At 41.6% G+C, this 18,976-nt stretch overlaps 1 protein-coding gene across 1 annotated transcript; it reads right to left on the bottom strand.

The window, feature by feature from the left end:
- Positions 1-891: 891 nt before the first annotated feature.
- On the bottom strand, positions 892-18,309 carry LOC140132608 (Y+L amino acid transporter 2-like). Its single transcript, XM_072151575.1, has 10 exons — positions 18,185-18,309; positions 15,615-16,152; positions 13,170-13,295; positions 11,127-11,271; positions 9,990-10,113; positions 9,777-9,880; positions 8,302-8,398; positions 4,661-4,810; positions 2,296-2,479; positions 892-1,116 (listed from the first exon to the last, which is right to left on the bottom strand). Exons 2-10 carry the CDS (start codon positions 16,126-16,128, stop codon positions 1,043-1,045), a joined length of 1,518 nt encoding a protein of 505 aa, XP_072007676.1. The 5' UTR covers positions 16,129-16,152; positions 18,185-18,309; the 3' UTR covers positions 892-1,042.
- Between the last annotated feature and the right edge of the window lie 667 nt (positions 18,310-18,976).

An 18,976-nucleotide genomic window follows, 5' to 3' on the forward strand; every position in this document is an offset into this window, starting at 1 on the left:
ATGGCACACTATTTTCATACAGCCCAGGACCCTTGGCCGTCTTAATCCCCTGGGTATGATATTAGATAATTTACCAATATACATCTGTTCTCCACAGATTTCTTAAAATGTGAAACCAATCTCCCTTCCAGGACCTTATGACAGTTTTCATGAATACAAGCTCAAGGTCCTAGAAGGTAGATTGGTCATGGACAGTTAGGACCACATGAACCTCTATCTGTGGCCATTTTATGGACAGGAATGTCTGGCTGATGAGATATTGTTCATCCCAAGGCTACTAATTTTGTAAATAGGCCAATAAAATAATTGGATCACAGATGTCTAAATGTAGCCCTACAGTCACATAGTCCATCAAGTCCAGGGGCGTAACTAGGAGAGGAAGGGCCCCATAGCAGACTTTTGAATGGGCCCCCTTCACTTCCCACTTAAAAATATACATATTACTCTCACATATACACACACATTTATATACCTATAAAGATAAACATACAGTTCTTCATTCATACACATGCATTTATACACTGACATGCATACGCACACATATAGAGCATATAAACATCACATATACACACACATACAGTGCCCATATACAGACGTGCAGTATATATACACACATATACAGTATGTACTCACCATACAGCATACACCATATACACGTAAAGCATATACACATCAGATATATGTTGTATTCATATTATGCTGTACAATGTGCATATATAATGGTGCAAATCCTTCGTCGGATGATGGGGCCCCTGACACTGCGGGCCCCATAGCGGCTGCTATGGCTGCTACCACTGTGGTTACGGCCCTGATCAAGTCCAGCCTATAAGTCTACTGTGTAGATCCAGGAAGTCAAGAACCTTATACAATCCATAGACACCAATTATCCAATAATGTGAATGTCACCTTTTATTGAAAACAAAAACCATAAAACGATTTTTCTAATCACATTACAATGTATATAAAAGTACAGGATAATAGTAAAAGTTGTAGTAATCCGTCAGCTGAACAGGTCGGTAACATTATCCAGTATCACTGGACCTTAGAGTTTCTTGTCGTCATCCAGGTCAGTTAGGCAGCAGTTGCATAGAATCTGGGTGTATTTTGTCATCCAAGCTGCAAGTGGTAAAAAATATTGGATTATACGATGTTAAACATTTTGAAAAGTTTTGTTATAAAGTTATTAAGCTAACAAGAAAAGAACTGAATAAATAGACATGGTGATGGTATATACTGAGGGTACCAGACCCATGTAACCCACCCCCATCTTCATGTTTTTGCTGACCAGGAAGCAGTGACGGTTGTGTAATTGGAGTGTTGTGGCACTGGGGAACTGGGCTGGCAATAGGGGTGCTGTAACCCAGGGGTCCTGTCAGCGGTGCATTAAGACTGCCATGAACCCTGGGCTGTATGAATATAATAGCCCTTACAAGTCTAGAATCACTTCCTACATCTGGTCCTAGAATCAAGCATCTTGGAGAATGGAGGATACGTCCCTTCTGCTTTCAGTCAGTGGTTTCAGGAACCTTTGATGACCTTCAGGAAAGGTCCTAAAATGGTTTTTGTGTACATGTGTATTGAGAGCAAGAACAGATGTACAAGGATTACATGGGTGAAGATCCTTCTCAGTATACAATTTGAAGGGTGGTTTGGGTGGTCATGGGCCCCCTACAAGGCTTGGGCCCCGGGCTACCGCCCAAATGGCCTATATTCTAATCCACTACTGGGTCCTCTAGTACTTACTGCCGCCAGAACAGAGAGTAAGAAAAAAAATCTGTCTATATCTAAAACCAAAAAATTTGTGAACTTGTCACTTGTCCTCTCAATGACGCAAGCGACTTGATGACATCATCGCGTCACCTGATTCATCACACAGGATGAGAAGAAGCTGAGGGAGCACCCAGATGAGTGTTTTTTACTATATGTTGCACCGCCATACTGTATATACATTATAAAAATGAATTTGCCTATTACATGGGGGTATTGAGGGTTTGTTGTAGGGTAATTAATAGATAAATAATTATTTGAGCTGCATATAATACATATAATACACATAATAGATAATACAAATAAGATATAATACACATAATATAAACATTACGCTGTCCCCCTGAATTTATTCTATTCTACACTGCACCCCCTCAATAACTGTACATCTGTATATATACGTATATGTGTATATGTGTACATCACATATGTAGACACCATTGATAATCATTTATCATACAAAATATTATAGAATATTAGATATAATGGCACACGAGCATCAATAAACCCAATAGGCTTCACACTCACCACTAATGCAAGAAAGACATTTTTGGCTCTTTTGAAGAGGTAGGTAAACACCTAAGAAGTAAGCGGGAATTCCGGACAGGGCTATTCCGATGCCGATCAGAGAATTTATAGCATCACTATAGAGCGGGACGATAACCAAGAACAGGCTGCAGAGGCAGTACACAACCGGGAAGAAGAGACTGACCTGTAGGTAGGCAAACAAGCAACAGATGTTCCAGAATTTTCGAATAAAAACTTTCAATAAATTACTTTTTTTTTTTTTTTTTACTACATTAACCAATTAACGACTCATTTTTCGCCTTCCAGACAAGGCCCATTGTTTTCTAATCTGTCCTGTGTCACCATAAGTGCTTATAACTATGGAAGCTTTAACATATCCAGGGGATTCTGAGATTGTTTTCTTATAACACATTGTACTTTATGTTAGTTAAAGTTTGGGTAATATGTTTTGTGTTTATTGATGAAAATAACACATATTTGGCAAAAGTTTGGAAATTCTAAGTTTTGGCTATCCTCTGATCTCTTGTTCAGTGCAATATAAATGTTAATGGGACAGAAGGGCTCTGAGAAGTGTTACCTTTCATTTTGCAGCTTCACAGTTTGCTACACTGTCTCACCCTACTCCCTCAGCCTGATGTATTCTCACACAGTGGAAGGGGGAAGTGCTCTGCACATTGTTACAGCCCAGAGGGGCTATGGTAACCCCCCCCCCCTCCAGAGACCTTTTGGCTCATTAGCATCATTCTAAGAGTTGATTTTAGAATGAAAGAGGCCACGGATAACAAATATAAGAAGATTATCACAGTCACTGTATGAGTAATTGTCTGGTTTATCATACATGAGTTTGATGATAGATTTCCTTTGCAATCACCTACCATAAAAACTGTTCTTGTTTTTAAAGGACTTTTATTGACTTGATGTAATACACCCCTTGGCATCAAAAAATGCCAGCATCATAAAATAGAGATAGCGGGGGAGATTTATCATTTGTTTTGTTGGGTTTTTGTGGCGTAAAAAAGTCGCATAGCTAGTTTATGTGACTCTTAGAGATGAGCGAGCATACTCGTCCGAGCTTGATGCTCGTTCGAGTATTAGTGTACTCGAAACTGCTCGTTGCTCAGACGAGTATTTCGCCAGCTCGAGATCGAGCTTTTACTTAAGAAAACACAGTGAAGAACAGTGACACCTTTCTGCACTAATGTCTTCGGATAAGTTAGCAAATGTACGGAAACATCTGCAATGTGTTCTTCAGTGAAGAACACATTGCAGATGTTTCCGTACATCTGCTAACTTATGAGAAGCCACGAGTGCAGAAAGGTGTTCTTCACAATAGTATGTGAAGAACAATATGTGTGAAGAACACATTGCAGATGTTTAACATGGGTCATTCTCCTTTTTTGAAGTTCCACAAAAATTCCATTGAATAAAAAAACAAACAAACAGGACTGACTTCCTGACACATGACACATTTTATTGCAGAGCCTTGGTCCCCTTGAAAAATGCTCGAGTCTCCCATTGATTGTGCGACACAATCCCCTTCTAAATGCCTGTCCCAGCGGGACCGTTTGTAAATAAGTCCCATAATATATTGAACTAAAGGACCCACATTTGAACATCACCCGTCTCCCCGCCTGTTTTATGAAGAATAAGGTGACAGAAGTTCCCAGTGATCCCTCAGGGTCCACAAAAAGTGTCCTCAACAGAAGCAGACTTGTGTTCATGTTTCTTGACTGGGGAATTATGGATGGTAGTAAAGAAACCCCAAATATATCACATAAATATAAAGGTCTGAATAAGGCCATATTAAGGCAATGGCAAATCTTGAATCTTGTCCAATGGGGCAGATTTATCAAGCTGTCTAAAAGTCAGAATATTCTTAGTTGCCCATGGGAACCAATCGCAGTTCTCCTCTAAAATATTCATGAGCACTGGTAAAATGAAAGCTGAGCTGTAATTGGTTGTCATTGGCAACTAGGAATATTCTGACTTTTAGACAGCTTGGTAAATCTGCCCCAATGTCTCTGTAATACCAGAAATATTTTATATGTAATCTTGTAACCACTGTCTTGGTCTGAGAGAAGAGACACCAAGATACGAGACAAACCATGAGAGATCATGGACTGGTTCTTCTAGGCCACGATGTCCTACTAAAAGTTAATTATATATTAAATGTATTAATTTCATTTCATTCCATGCCTGGTCCTCCAACAGTCTATACCGGTCAATATAGGGTCTATATCATATATATATAATGTTTTGTGAATTCATGCTACATATAATTTAGTTCATAGAACAATATAAAAGAATAAAAGGGAATGTGCCTCCAATTCTAGTTTTGCCTCCTTAGACCCAGATAAGACATTACCTTCACGGGACGCGACCTCTCAGGTTGGGTGACTCTCAGTACTATTAATCCAATGACAGAAAGTCCCACAAAGAGCCAATAGCTGAAGCTGTAGTAGTTGATCAACTGGAAAACATCTTCCACCAGCAGATATAATAGGGCCATCAATCCCTAAAAGGCAAAAACTACGTCAGTACGTGTGACGTATGATGATATGGGAAGCACGGTAATAACCCATGTATGTGCTGTAGTGTCTGCTCCAATAGATCTGCTACTTATGTCAGAGACCAATTAGTAGTATATAGCTATAGAGTCTGCAAAGACCACTAAGCCATGTCTACAAGCCCCAATAACCACTTTCTCTATTGATGGGACTTTCTTCCCCACCAGGTCTCTTCCAGTATTGGCGTAAGGACTTCAACTATATTATCCAGGGGCGTAACTACAGGGGTAGTGGCCATATCAGCTGCTATGGGGCCCAAAGTGTCAGGGGCCCCAGTATCTGAGTTATTTGATGTGTATTCAGTGTGTGTATGCAGCGTGTTTGTGTGTATATGATACATGGGTGTATATGGTACTGTTTGTATGTGTGTGTGTGTGCTGAATATATTTTGTGTATATATATATATATATATAAGTATGTGTATATATGAGTGTATGAATGTACGTGTGTGGTTGTAACATGTGTGACAAATATGTACAATTTTTTTAAAGGAGAAGGGGGACCCCATTCAGAAGTCTGATATGGGGCCCTGCTAGTCCCTAGTCTCTACACCCCTGACTGTATCTGTACAGATGCAAACACAATTGAGGAGGAGCCCGGCACTTGCAGAAGAGGGCCCCTTGCATAGCCCATCTCTTACTCACCCCGATGTCAAAACAATGGGGCACATTTACTGGCATCCTTGCAACAGTTTTCTGTCTTTTCACGGGGTACGGAGAGGTACGGTGCCGCACATGTGATGCACATGACGCTCCCGTACGGCACCGTACGCCCGTTGCCATCTATGGGGGACGTATATTAGCCGTATATAGTCTTTACTGTATTTGATATAAGATATTCAAGGCACTGAATATAATGTATAACTGTATATAATCAGAGACATGCTGTATATGATTAATGTAAGTACATCGTATCTAATCAATATGGGGAGGGGCTGTATTTCATATCACTACATTGCGGGTGCAGTATGAAATAAAATTAATGGAAGGGGCTCTATATGTCATATTTATTGAAGGGGCACTGTATTTAAAGGAACTCTACCATCATAATAAACCAGGGACACTTTTTTATAGATCCAGGCACTGTGACTGTTATTTGTTATCCATGTCCTCCTTACTTCTAAAAGGAATTTAAAATGTTGCTAATGAGCCAGAATGGCTCTATGATGGTACCAGAACCCCTCTGTGCTGAAACTTTACAGGCTGTTACACTGTGCAGTAGTACTTTCCCCTACCACTGAGGGGGAAAGTGCTGTTGGAGCAGGGTAGAAGGTGATAACAACCTGTGAAAACAGAGCATGAGGAGGGTCTGGTAACGCACCCACAGGGGTCCCTGGGGCTCATTAGCATAATTTTTATGGATAACAAATATAAGAAGTTTACCACAGTCATATTGATTGTATCTATGAGTAAGTGCCCCTGGTTTATTTTAATTAGAACTGTACTGTAAGTATTGTGTGAAACAGCTCTTATTATGTGTTACAGGAAATCTGCCATGAAAATCCATCATGATAAACCTTACGCATAGACCCAGGCACCGTGGCTGTGCTAATCTTATATTTGTTATCCATGGCCTCCTTCCTTCTAAAGTCAACTTTTACAATTATGCTAATGAGCCAGAGGGGCTACCCATTTGCATTATTAGCATAATGTGAAAAGTTAACTTTAGAAGGAAGGAGGCCATGGATAACAAATATAAGAAGATTACCACAGTCACAGTGCCTGGATCTAAGTGCCCCTGGTTTACCATGGTTGATTTTCATGGTAAATTTTCTTAATTTCTGTCTTCTGCATGGAGGCTGGTGGTGCTGGATTGGGAATCACGGCCTATGGGGGAAATCCATCATAGCTGGCGCTTGCCATGCGGGAATGGAGGGAGTGTAGAGGGTGCGGTCTCGAGCAGAGTGGGTGGGCACGGAGCCTCCTGATTTTGCGTAAAAAGCTGCAAACAAAAGTAGGCAGATTTTTAAAAAGTATGAAGGGTCGGGGCAGGAGACCCCTTGCCCGCCCACCCTCTATGTACTCTCTGAAGCCCACATGGTGTGGATGTGGCATAGTCGCTATTAAAATAGCTCATTCTCGCAACGCCCAAGAGTTTGGGATTATATCAACGATTCTACGCCAAAAACTGGAATAGAAGCATTGATATGTCCCCCCCAACAAGTCTTTAGCTATGTCCCCCAAAACGAGAAACTACTAATTCTATGTAAGGTATAAGAAGAAGAAACTTTGACTTAACAGCCTTAATATGGTCCAGTATGATAAATGATAAATGTGGCGCATTAGTCTTGTTGTCACATTTACACACTACCGATTTGTTGGATTTATTTTTAACAACAATTTCGCAAAACTGTTAGTGCATTTTTTGGCATACCTTGCCGTATCTGTAGCCTCGCCACTTTCCAGCAAACCACACCCTCTTTCACTAAGCCACGCCCCTGGTCACATGACGTGCAAAAAGTGTCTAAAACAAATAATAAGTTTGGTGCAACGCATGTACTCCAGCTTTTTATTACTCACTGTATTTTATGTTTCCCTGTGAACTGCAAGCCCAGATTTTTTAGCTTCCGTGGAGCTGTGGCTAAGCTGGCACAACTCCAGGAGCGACTGTGGATTTTCACTTATCCTAAACTGAACCAACAGATAATATTGCAGTGAGAAGCAACCTTGGTTTTTATGTTTTTTGTGGATAATTAGTAGTACATTTTTCTGGGTTGGAGAAGTGATTAATGTCGACAAATTGTCAATAAATTTTAGTCTAGAGCAATAAAGTGCTCATTTTGTAGCACGTTCCAGGTTTGCAAAGTGCTTAAGGGTTCATGTGGATAAGGCCTAACTTGCTGATCAGTGAGGGTCTCAGTGATGAGACCCCACAGATCACGAGAACAGGGGGTCTGATGGGCTCCAATGTACCCCCATTGGACCCATAGAGATGAACGGGGCAGCCCGGCCATGCACAACCGACTGCTCTGCACGTCTCGTGATCTGTGGGGTCTCATCAGTGAGACCCCCACCAATCAGCCAGTTAGGCCCTATTCTGTAAATTGGGCCTAACTTGTTTTGCGGGAAAAGCCATTTAAAGGAAGTCAGATTTCCTCTTTATTAACCATTAACACTATGGGGTTTGTAAAACTATTTCAACAGGATTATGAAAGCCTTACACTGCTTTCTAGTTTTATAGGAGTCAGCGAGGTAATGATTTTGAGTAACAGTCCCCAAGAAAAATGTTTATACCCTTTTGATTTTATTATAAACTCTACTGTTACCATCTCATGGGACCCTCCATCCTGGCCTCATGCGTCATTTCCCGGATCTGGTGTATGATGCCCCCCTAATAAACCAAACTTCTATGTGATAACATGACATTTTATCGGTAACTATGACAAAAACTAAAAATTCTCTTGTGTGATGAATTGTTTTTATAGTATTATGTCTCTTACATTGAACAGAAGGGCAGGTACAGGAGTGAAATTTTGCAGGTGAATCAGGCTGAGACTTTCCGGTAGGTGGCCTTCACGTGCTCCAACATAAAAGAGCCTAGGGGGGTAAAAATATAGTCCTATACATATCAGATTAGTATATACAGTATATTACATGCTGTAAAAATACAGATTCTTTGGGAAGGTTCTAAGGGGACCAATTGGTAACATATGTCTTTATATCCCATTATGGTGCTACATAGACTTCTGTCAAAATTCCAGAATTGATGTAGACCCCTAATAAAGACTATGAGAAGTTTTGCAGGAATTTGACCTTCATACATCGGCGGAGTATTGTCATTGAATACTGCCATATCTTGACCTTTTAGGTGCCACATATAGGAGATATTCATGCCAAAAAAATTAAAAAACTTTTAGGGAAAAATAATTTGGTATCCATTATGGTGTGCTTTAATTTTATTTTATTTATGTCAGGGAAAAATCAGAGAAACCAGATGTATACCGAAGTAGCAGGCAGGGTTATTCCGGCCTACCACACCGTCTCTCGGTAGAGGGGTATATTCTGGCATGCGGGGATATACTCTAGCTTAGGCTACATTATACCCTGGGGAATACTCTTTCCTGGGGGGTATACTGTGGCCTAGGCTACTTTATATTCTGGTGTACATTCTGGCCTGGAGAGGGTATACCCCGGCCTAGGCTACTTTATACCCTGGGGTATATTATGTCCTGGGGGGTATACTGTGGCCTAGGCTACTTTATATTCTGGTGTACATTCTGGCCCGGAGAGGGTATACCCCGACCTAGGCTACTTTATACCCTGGGGTATACTATGTCCTGGGGGGTATACTGTGGCCTTGGCTACTTTATACCCCTTGTATACTCTGTCTTGGGGGTTACACGTTGGCCAAAGCTATTTTATACCCCGGGGTATACTTTGGCCTGGGGGGTTATTCTCTGGCCTGGGCTATTTTATACCCTGGGGTATACTCTGGCTTATGCTACTTTATACCCCAGTGTATATTCTGGGCTAGGCATCTTTATACTCTGGTCTGGAGCCAATATCCTCTGGTCTGGGGGGTTATACTTTGGCTTAGGCTACTTTAAACCCCAGGGTATACACTGGCCTGTGGGGGTATACTGTGGCCTTTGTCTACTTTATACCTGGGCTATACTCTGGCCTGGGGGGTATACTCTAAGCTACTTTATACTTCAGGGCATACTCTGCCCTTTGCTACTTTATACTTTGGGGTATACTCTGGCCTAGGCCAAACTATATCTGGGTATAATCTGGGACGGGATTATTCTGGCTTGCTAAATCGGCAACTCATCCTTATAAGATAGGGCCACAATATGGCTGTGTATCTGAGGTCTTAATGGGAACCTGTCAGTAGGTTTGTGGACACTAAACACTTGGTCCTTGGGGCCATTCTATTATTTACAAGCTTATCTCATCAGTAGACATTTTATCTTACCTTGAAGCAGCAATTATGGATGAGTTCAGTCCACCATAACAAGACATGGCCACTGCCACTGGGATAAGCCATTTGGCATGGCCAAGTACTTCATTTCCAAATGTCTATGAAAACAACAACAAGTCAGTCCTGAAGCTCCAGATGATAAGAATCTTGAGAATCACAAATATTTTACAGAATGGCTCCATCTGTAATATACTTATAAGGAATTACCACAGCCACTGCATCACTTGTGAGAACAGCTGCCATATCCAGAACCACATAGTATGCAACATTGGTCAGCAGGTAGATTATGGTAACTATCGGCATCGAAATGGCAATGGCAAGAGGGAGGTTCCTGAAGAAGGCAAAAATACAGAAACAATTTGAACAATATGATCCTTAAATAGTCAATACTTTTTCAACCATATCAATAGTGTATAAAGTATTTGCAATGTATCCCAAAGAAAACCTTCAAATTTGCTTCAAAATCTCTCCTAAATCCATGGTCTTCCATTTATGATCTAATATAGAAGTTGTGATGAATATAGAAGAATATAGCATATTCATCACATATCAGGTGCCCCCCATAGAACAGAACTATCCCTCCGCTTCCCCAGCCGTATCTTAAATACAAGCTGTATATGGTAATAAATTCCATGCGGTTGCAAGACAATTCACCTTCATGTAGACTCATTGGCACCAAGAATCTTTATAGAGTTCCTTCTCGAAATTCAAAAGGGTATATGGCCTATATCTTCATATGATATATAGGTTATAGTTATATAGGTAAAATGGGCTACCCCGGCCACATACCAGATACATTTCTGGGATGGAGCAAATGCACAGTCTATTCGGGAGGCCTCAGAAGATACGCAGAATTCTTAATGGGAGCATAGTAAGTGGGTCATGTTGAGTCTCATAAGATACTGGCATGATGATGTCATTGAAACCATAGTCCTATAACATCCCATTGAGAAGGTAAAATTCATCTGAGGCCTTGCTGCACCTACCTAGGGACGGAGAGATCTAAGATAAAAATATTCTCTGTATGGGAGGTTTCATAGTCTCCAATCACCTGCACAAAGTCTCCTTATATAGACAAACCGCACTAAGTATTTATGCATGAATCTGAGAGTTATTTCCCCTCATACCCCTTCTCCCACAACGTACTTATAAATTAACTGGCTTCCTATGCCATTGACCCTAAATGACATGCATATGTGAGATAAGGGGGGACTAGATTTATGCCTAAATGCAAGTGATTACTTTCTGCTCTATAGTTATAAACACAAAAAAAATCTGGTAACATACTGAATGACTTATTTGTCCTGAACTAATGTATTTTATATCTATAGGAAAAAAACAAACCTTTCAGGATTCTTTATTTCTTCTGTAACAAAGTTCAGTGTGTCCCAGCCGGAATAAGAGTAGAGCGCAGAATAAAGAGCAAGGGCCATAAATCCCACATTAGTGGTGGTGCCCTCAAACGGTGCCCGTAGATTATCAATTTCACCTAAGAAAAGAGAAGTGAAAGTGAATGTGTGTGACCTCTAAACCGGATCGGCTCCAGGTATCAGTAGGCCCCTGGGTGACAGAGCCTTAACGGGCTCCTTTGCAATGAACTCATGTGGCGGCATTAAAAATTCAGAAACTAAAACAGTCTCCTGTTCCCTAAAATATTCCTAATTTATTGGGTTTTTATATAAAGCCCCCCCTCACTCTCTATGGATTCATTAGATACAGTTCTCTCACCCCCCTGAATTCCTTATGTACAGCCTTATGTGGGCCCCCCCAGCAGCTCTGGGCCCCGGCACTTGCTCGAGTATACCCAGTGCTGGCGCTGGCCCTGCCTCTAAACAACAAAAGGAAGTGTTAATAACATCTATTATTAATGGTGTAGGGCTTATTTCAGGCAATGTACTAATGGAAGTCTAGCATCTTGTTTGTTATGTGATTGTTTGGACATTTCCATTAGCAAATTATTGAGAATGACCACTCCTAGGTAGAGTAGTTTCCCATGGTTTTTCTGAATTATAAACCAATGAAAGTACACAGTGTAAGTTCACTTCAGCTACAACATACAACTGCCGAAGGTTTGCCTCGTGCACGCAAAACCAATTTACAGACAAATGCCAGGAGTGGGAAAACTAGATAAGTACAAAGGTTTTATTTTCTTAATGCAGCTTTAATGCTGTTGAAAAAGGTTAAAGAACTAAGGAAAGAAATAAGGAAAGACACAACAATGAGCGCTAACGGTACTCATTCATCTGTCTCTACCTACTTGTTGACCCTACCCTAGATGATAGGCTACAACTGGGTGACGATCCCTTTCTGAGCCAGGATGAAACACAGAGACAAGAACAGGACAAAACACAGGAGGAAGGTCGTACAAATATGGGTGAGAGCAAAGAGGACACAGAAAGAGAGTCAAATGCAAAGTAAGGGAAAAACCAAAACAAAGGAATAAGCTAGTGGGCTACAGAGAAAGCAATAGCAAGCAATAGGAAGAGGACAAATTATCTGGGATCCCCTGACATCTAAAACAAACAGAACACAGACCAGCAGGAAAGTGAATGGCGAAAGCTTCTGTCCATCACAACTAGTTTAACCGTCTGCTGCTCCAGACAAAATTCAGCGGGGCAGAGGTGAAATTCAATGCAGACAGTCATGAATTAATTGAAGAAGTGGGCAGACTAGTGCAAGACAGAAAGCAAAAAATAAGTACAAAATCATAGTCAACCGTCACTGAAGCCTGAATGGGCACAGACGTTGCAGCAGGCCTGAACACTGCCTATAAAGGACTACAGGCAGTCCCCTACTTAAGGACACTCGATTTACAGACAACCCATAGTTACAGACAGAACCCTCTGACCTCTGGTGAAGCTCTCTGAATGCTTTACTATAGTACCAGGCTGCAATGATCAGCTGTAAAGTGTCTATAATAAAGCTTTATTGATAATCCTTGGTCCCATTAGCGCAAAAAATGTTTAAACTCCAAATGTCACTGGGGCCAAATTTTTTTTTGTCTGGGTCTACAATTATAAAATATACAGTTTCAACTTACATACAAATTCAACTTAAGAACAAACCTCCAGACCCTATCTTGTACGTAACCCGGGGACTGCCTGTATTTGGGAAACTAAGCCCCACCAGTTCATAAGAATCTATGAGTGGATTAGTATCTCAATGAATGTCCCTTTAAGGACCCTTTCAGAATTTTTTACATTTTCTACTCGTGTAATGGTTGTTAAAATTGAAGCATTATCTTCATCATACCCCTCTAGATGTCTTCATTAACATTTTAACAAGCATTATTTAATTAAAAAATGTATTTAAGAAAGATATTTCTGATCATATTAATTCAGTACAATACAATGAAGTGACAGAAGTAGTAAGAACAAGTAACTGTACCTTGTCCAATCTTCACCAGTCCTACTAGGATGATCACAAGGAGAGCTGAGATCTTGGCATAGGTGAAGACATCTTGAACTCTTGTTCCCCATTTTACATCTACACAATTGATGAATGTTAAAGTGCCTAAATGTGAAACCAGATCGAAACAAATGAAGTCACGCTATGTCTATAATTAGAAATCAGAAATAGTCTATTAAACCAATGACAGTCTTGATTATAGAGTATTTTTAAAGGGGCTTTCCAGAATTTAGAATTTACTTTGGTGGATTAAAAATAATAAAGAACTTAAATAAGATGTACCCAATGGACATCTATACTGCACTTTACATTTTCTTGGGTATTTAAGCTGCTTTATTAGGCTAGATTCAAACCTGTTTTTTTTGGAGCTCCCAGCATCTATAGAGCGTACCTATACTGGCACATGAAGCAATTTTTTGCAGCTCAACAGGAGGGTGGTCCCCAGTGATGTCACAGCCAGCGTCCTAACTTCAGAAACTTCTAGTGCCTCAGGCCATCGCCTGGCACACAGGGCAAGTCTGGAGACTTAAGCCCAGAACTGCAGCTTCCACCACTCGGACTCAGTTCCATCTGAACCAGCCCAGCCTGCATCTGCTATCAGGCTTCGTGCACCTTTCCTGCGGACCGGCTCTCCATGACCTTTCCAGCTTAAGGAATCTGCTGTTATCGTTCTGGCCATTGCCATTGCTGCTGTTCAATAAAGAACTGTACAACGATTTGCACAACGTTGCCTCCGTTTGATCCCTGGATATGGCTGCTTACTACCACGGGCTTCCCCATCCATCACCCAGAGATTCATCCTACAGACACCTCAGGGGTTGCCCCAGGGAGAAACCATAGCATCAGCCTCTCCCTCCATATTTCTTGCACATACCACCTGCTGGAGACCAGGCAGGCTGTAGGTCAGCCCTCTGGTCACCCTACCAAGCACCGTGACTGGCCAGCCACTCCGGTATTCTGTGCCTTGGCTGCCTCCAGGCCCCAAGAAAAGGCTGGGGGATGTTGCACCAGACAAGGATAGGATCTGCTCTATCTTTTGTGGTGCGGCCACATGGCTCAGACACTCTGTGGTGATACACGGTGTGTCCGTGTATAATGCACATCTATGGTGGTCATCAGCTAGATGCCGTTTTTGCGGCTAGCTCACAGTCGCCATGTATGGACATGTGAATGGAGCCATAGATGTATTATTAATATGCAGTTTACAAAATACATACAAAGTTATGCCCCTGGCTGAATTCTATTGGCTTCTTAGTACAGGCCTACAGAACATCACAAAGTCAAATGAATGATATTGTTCATCATAATCTCTTTCTGAAGAGGGAGTCAAACCGTGACACGTGATAAAGTATGTCGACATAGATGGACAATTTGCTTGGCTCATGCACCCGTGATGGAAACTATTAGCTGCCCTGAATGTTTACAATACTTAGAAGCTGAATTCACAGATGTCCTGTTCCAGTCCTGTGCTGGGAGACTTCTACAAAGCACATGTATTACCAGCATATACTCCTGATAATTGTATGGGTGACATACTGGTCAGCAGACCTCCATTCTCATAGTAGGTCAGACCGACGTCTGTCTGGTATCAACTGGATATGCCAAAAATCTCTTTATAAACAGTATTTGAAGAGAAACCTTCACTCTAAAAAGAGGGTTGGGTATTTGTTTTTTTCCAAATGCAGGGGGATGATTTATTTTAATAAATGAAAGGACATCTACCACCAGGATGAAGGATTGTAAACCAAGCACACTGACATACTGGTGAGTGCCCCCTCTGCACAGATCCCCTCTTCTTTTAGCTTCTTATGCCCTTTTTTACAAAAAAAAGGCTTTAAAATTTTTGCAAATGAGACTGAGGGGCTCTAGTCTCAATTAACAGCTATGGAGCCCGGAGCCCCTCACCCGCATCATGTAAGTGTGCTTGGTTTACAATCCTTCATTCTGGAGGTACCTAAGTAAGTGATTACGCCCTTCTATCTAACCACATGACATCTGCAGCCAATCACTGACATCAGTTCTCCTACAGTTAAGGATGGTGATTGGCTACAGGGATGTCATGTGGTTAAACATCATGTGATCATCTTCAGGAAAATAAACAGAAGCCAGCAGGGGGCACTAAAATGGCGGGTGATTAAACAGCGGAGTATTAACTATTTCATTATTTTTATGCACTCCATGCCCTGAGGCCTCATTCACACACAGCGTTTACATGTTGTTTTGCGCAAAGTTAACGCCACGTGTGAACGCAGCCTTAGAAATAACATATAAAGTAATAAAAACTGTCCTGGACGTCCCCTTTTAACAAATAGTATGAAATGGTCCAGCTCACTTGGAAGAAGGAAACGGAAAAAGAAGCAGAAACAGCATCAATCATATCCATAGATACAGTCACATTACACATAACGGACCTGTAATACTTACATATACAAGCTGCGGCAATGAGTCTGACCGCGGCATAAGGGGGTTCACAATATGGGAAGATTGGTTGTACAATATAGTTAGCGAATGTGATTGCGATAATTGCCTGTGAGGTGGGTTCTATAATCAGTAGTGAAGACCAGAGTCTGATGAAGGCGAGGAATCCTCCGAAAGCCTCCAGTATATAAGCGTAGCTCGCCCCAGACTTTATAATAGATGTCCCAAGTTCTGCGTAACACAACGCCCCAAACATAGAGAAGATTCCTCCTAGTGTCCAGACAACCAGCGACAGTCCAAACGATTCACTGTACATCAGGACACCCTTCGGAGACACAAAAATCCCGGATCCAATCATGTTCCCCACTATTAACGTGATCCCATTGAACAGAGTGATCTCCTGCTTCATCTTCATTTTATTGTCCGTCTTTCCCACGGTTCCTGCACTTGAATCCGCCGCCAACATTTCTTTCTTTTCACTGTTATTACACGGGCAAAACAACGTCCATGGAGGAGCCATGGTGGACAATGTTCACAGCTTCACCTGGCGCAGGAAGAAACAGAATATTATCCTCCACATCTAGAGGTGTCTGTAAACAGAACGCGTCTACCACGACACCGGGAGCAACATGACCCGCAGGGAAGAGGGGAGAATCTAAAAGTCATGGTCTGAATTCTTACAGCAGCTGAGACCAGTTCCTGGAATATGTTTAAGCAGTAAGCGATGATGCAAAACAGACGACCAGGAGTTTAAAGGGAAATCGTCACAGCAAAGATGTAGTGCAATCTGAACATCGCGTTCTATCTGCCGGCAGCATGTTATAGAGCAGGAGGAGCTCAGTAGATGGTACATAGTGTTCTATCTACAGATAGCATGTTATAGAGCAGGAGGAGCTGAGCAGATTATACATAGTTTCCTATCTGCAGGCAGCATGTTATAGAGCAGGAGGAGCTGAGCAGATTATACATAGTGTCCTATCTGCAGGCAGCATGTTATAGAGCAGGAGGAGCTCAGTATATTGTTCATAGTGTACTATCTGCAGGCAGCATGTTATAGAGCAGGAGGAGCGCAGTAGATTGTTCATAGTGTCCTATCTGCAGGCAGAATGTTATAGAGCAGGAGGAACAGAGTACATTGTACAATACATGTGCAAGCTCTAAAGGCGTTCTCTTCAGTGCAACAGAAAACTGGTGCAGCCAGTTTAATAGATCTGGAAAATTGTCTTTGGAAATTGCACATGTATTTATAAAGCATCTGCGCCGGTTTTGTGTCTCAGCTGCATTGTGTCCGACAAAAATGTGCATCATGTGCAGGGAGCACCAGATTATTGCATACTGGCGAAATGGGCGCCCCCTGCACTGCTCGGGAAGTGTGCACCAACTTTTTCTTGGTGCACCTTTAGCATAGAACGTGCAACACAATTCTGTCGAGTTGCAGTAATAAATAAAGGCGCATGGTCCGACTCGGCAGCGGAACGCCACTTTAGGTGCAGAATTTTGTGGCACAACAGACACAGTGGCGCAGACACTTTATAAATACATGATCAAGCAACATTTCAGTGCAAAGTCAGACAGAAAACTGGCGCAAACACTAATAATGAAACATAAATAAATGTTGGCCATTGTGAACAGATCAACTAAGGCCTCATTCACACGGGCGTTGGGGGACGTATATACAGCCGACATATATACATCCCCCATTGGCCAGCAATGGGCGTACGGTGCCTTACGGAGCGGTACGGTGCAGCACACTGCGCCATGTTGGTTGTCATGAATCGCAAAAAAAATTGCAGATTCCATCTTATTGTTTTAATGAAACAGTGTATTTGTAAGAAGGCGGAGTGAAACATCTGATTGGCTGAGAGCACAGTTTTCACATCAATCCAGGAAGTGCCTGCCCACTTGGCAGGTATAGAATGAAGTAATGTACTTTTACATGTACAGGCAGTCCCCGGGTTACATACAAGATAGGGTCCGGAGGTTTGTTTTTAAGTTGAATTTGTATGTAAGTCGAAATTGTATATTTTATAATTGTAGATCCAGACAAAAAAAATTTTGGCCCCAGTGACAATTGGAGTTTGAACATTTTTTGCTGTAATGGGACCAAGGATTATCAATAAAGCTTCATTACAGACACTTTACAGCTGATTATAGCAATCTAGTAAAGCATTCAGAAAGCTTCACCAGAGGTCAGAGGGGTCTGTCTGTAACTATGGGTTGTCTGTAAGTCGAGTGTCCTTAAGTAGGGGACCGTCTGCATCAGCAATTATAAGAAAATCTAATCCAAATTTGGATCTGTTTTGGATCAAATATGCAGGTAAGGGATATACCGTATTTAGCAAGTGGAAATTTTTGAAGAAAAATTCTATATTTGTTTGATCAGGTGGGTTCACATCCCTGGCATGTGCCGCTACTTACAAGACTACCACTACATTTCTGTGATTTTCCATCTTAAATGGGAGGGGGAGGGGAGCACTGATCTAATATTATTAGAAAATATAAAGCTAATAAGCAACAAAATCAAAAATCCAAATGCACTACCTAGTCACAAACATTGACAATTGTTGAGATCTTACCTTCACAGTCATTGTTCTTGTACATCAGAGGTTTCCTTGCATGAGACAGCAGAAACAAGAGTTATTTTTTCTTTACTTTTAACTAAGAGGCATCATGTCCTGAAGCAGCTGAGGGTAAGTGATACGGGCACTGCTTTTCTGTCATGATGCCACAAGCTCTCAGGTTTATTTTAGGCGCACAGCATGTACTGTATGTTATTACCAACAACAACACAACAACATTATGTTGCGAAATTCATTGATTCTTTTAAAGTTCAATAAAGTTTATTGAAGAACAATAAAACAACAATAACAAATATAACATTACGCATATAGCTGTTAAAAGGAACAGAGCAAAAGAGAAGGGATGCGATCCCATCATGATAGTTCATCACGTGACAGATATTTTATTGAATAACACTTGAGTATAACCCTTAAGAGCGCAGGGTACGTAGCCCAAAACACTTGGGAGCATAGATCCAGAAACATTGCTGGCATATAATCCAAAGTGTATACCAACGTGTAAACCATGCGAGTGATACGTGCAACACCCCTGTCAATGCGTAGGCAGGTGGGTAGTTGCGAATAGCGCCCTTTCCCAGTCAGGATCTATATGGTGAGATTGCGCAACTCACCCAGAAGATAGTGCTAGGAGATATTAGGGCACATTTACTTATCCATCACGTTGACGCCGCCAATCCGGAATGTTTGACGAGGATCCGGGTCTGTCGCGATTCACTAAGACCGTGTGTCCAATTTCCTGCATGTGTTGCTTCCCCGCAGTTCACCTTCTTCTTCCCGGTGCATGTGAGG

The sequence above is a fragment of the Engystomops pustulosus genome, chromosome 5 (genome assembly GCF_040894005.1).
Source record: "Engystomops pustulosus chromosome 5, aEngPut4.maternal, whole genome shotgun sequence".
Lineage (NCBI taxonomy): Eukaryota > Metazoa > Chordata > Amphibia > Anura > Leptodactylidae > Engystomops > Engystomops pustulosus.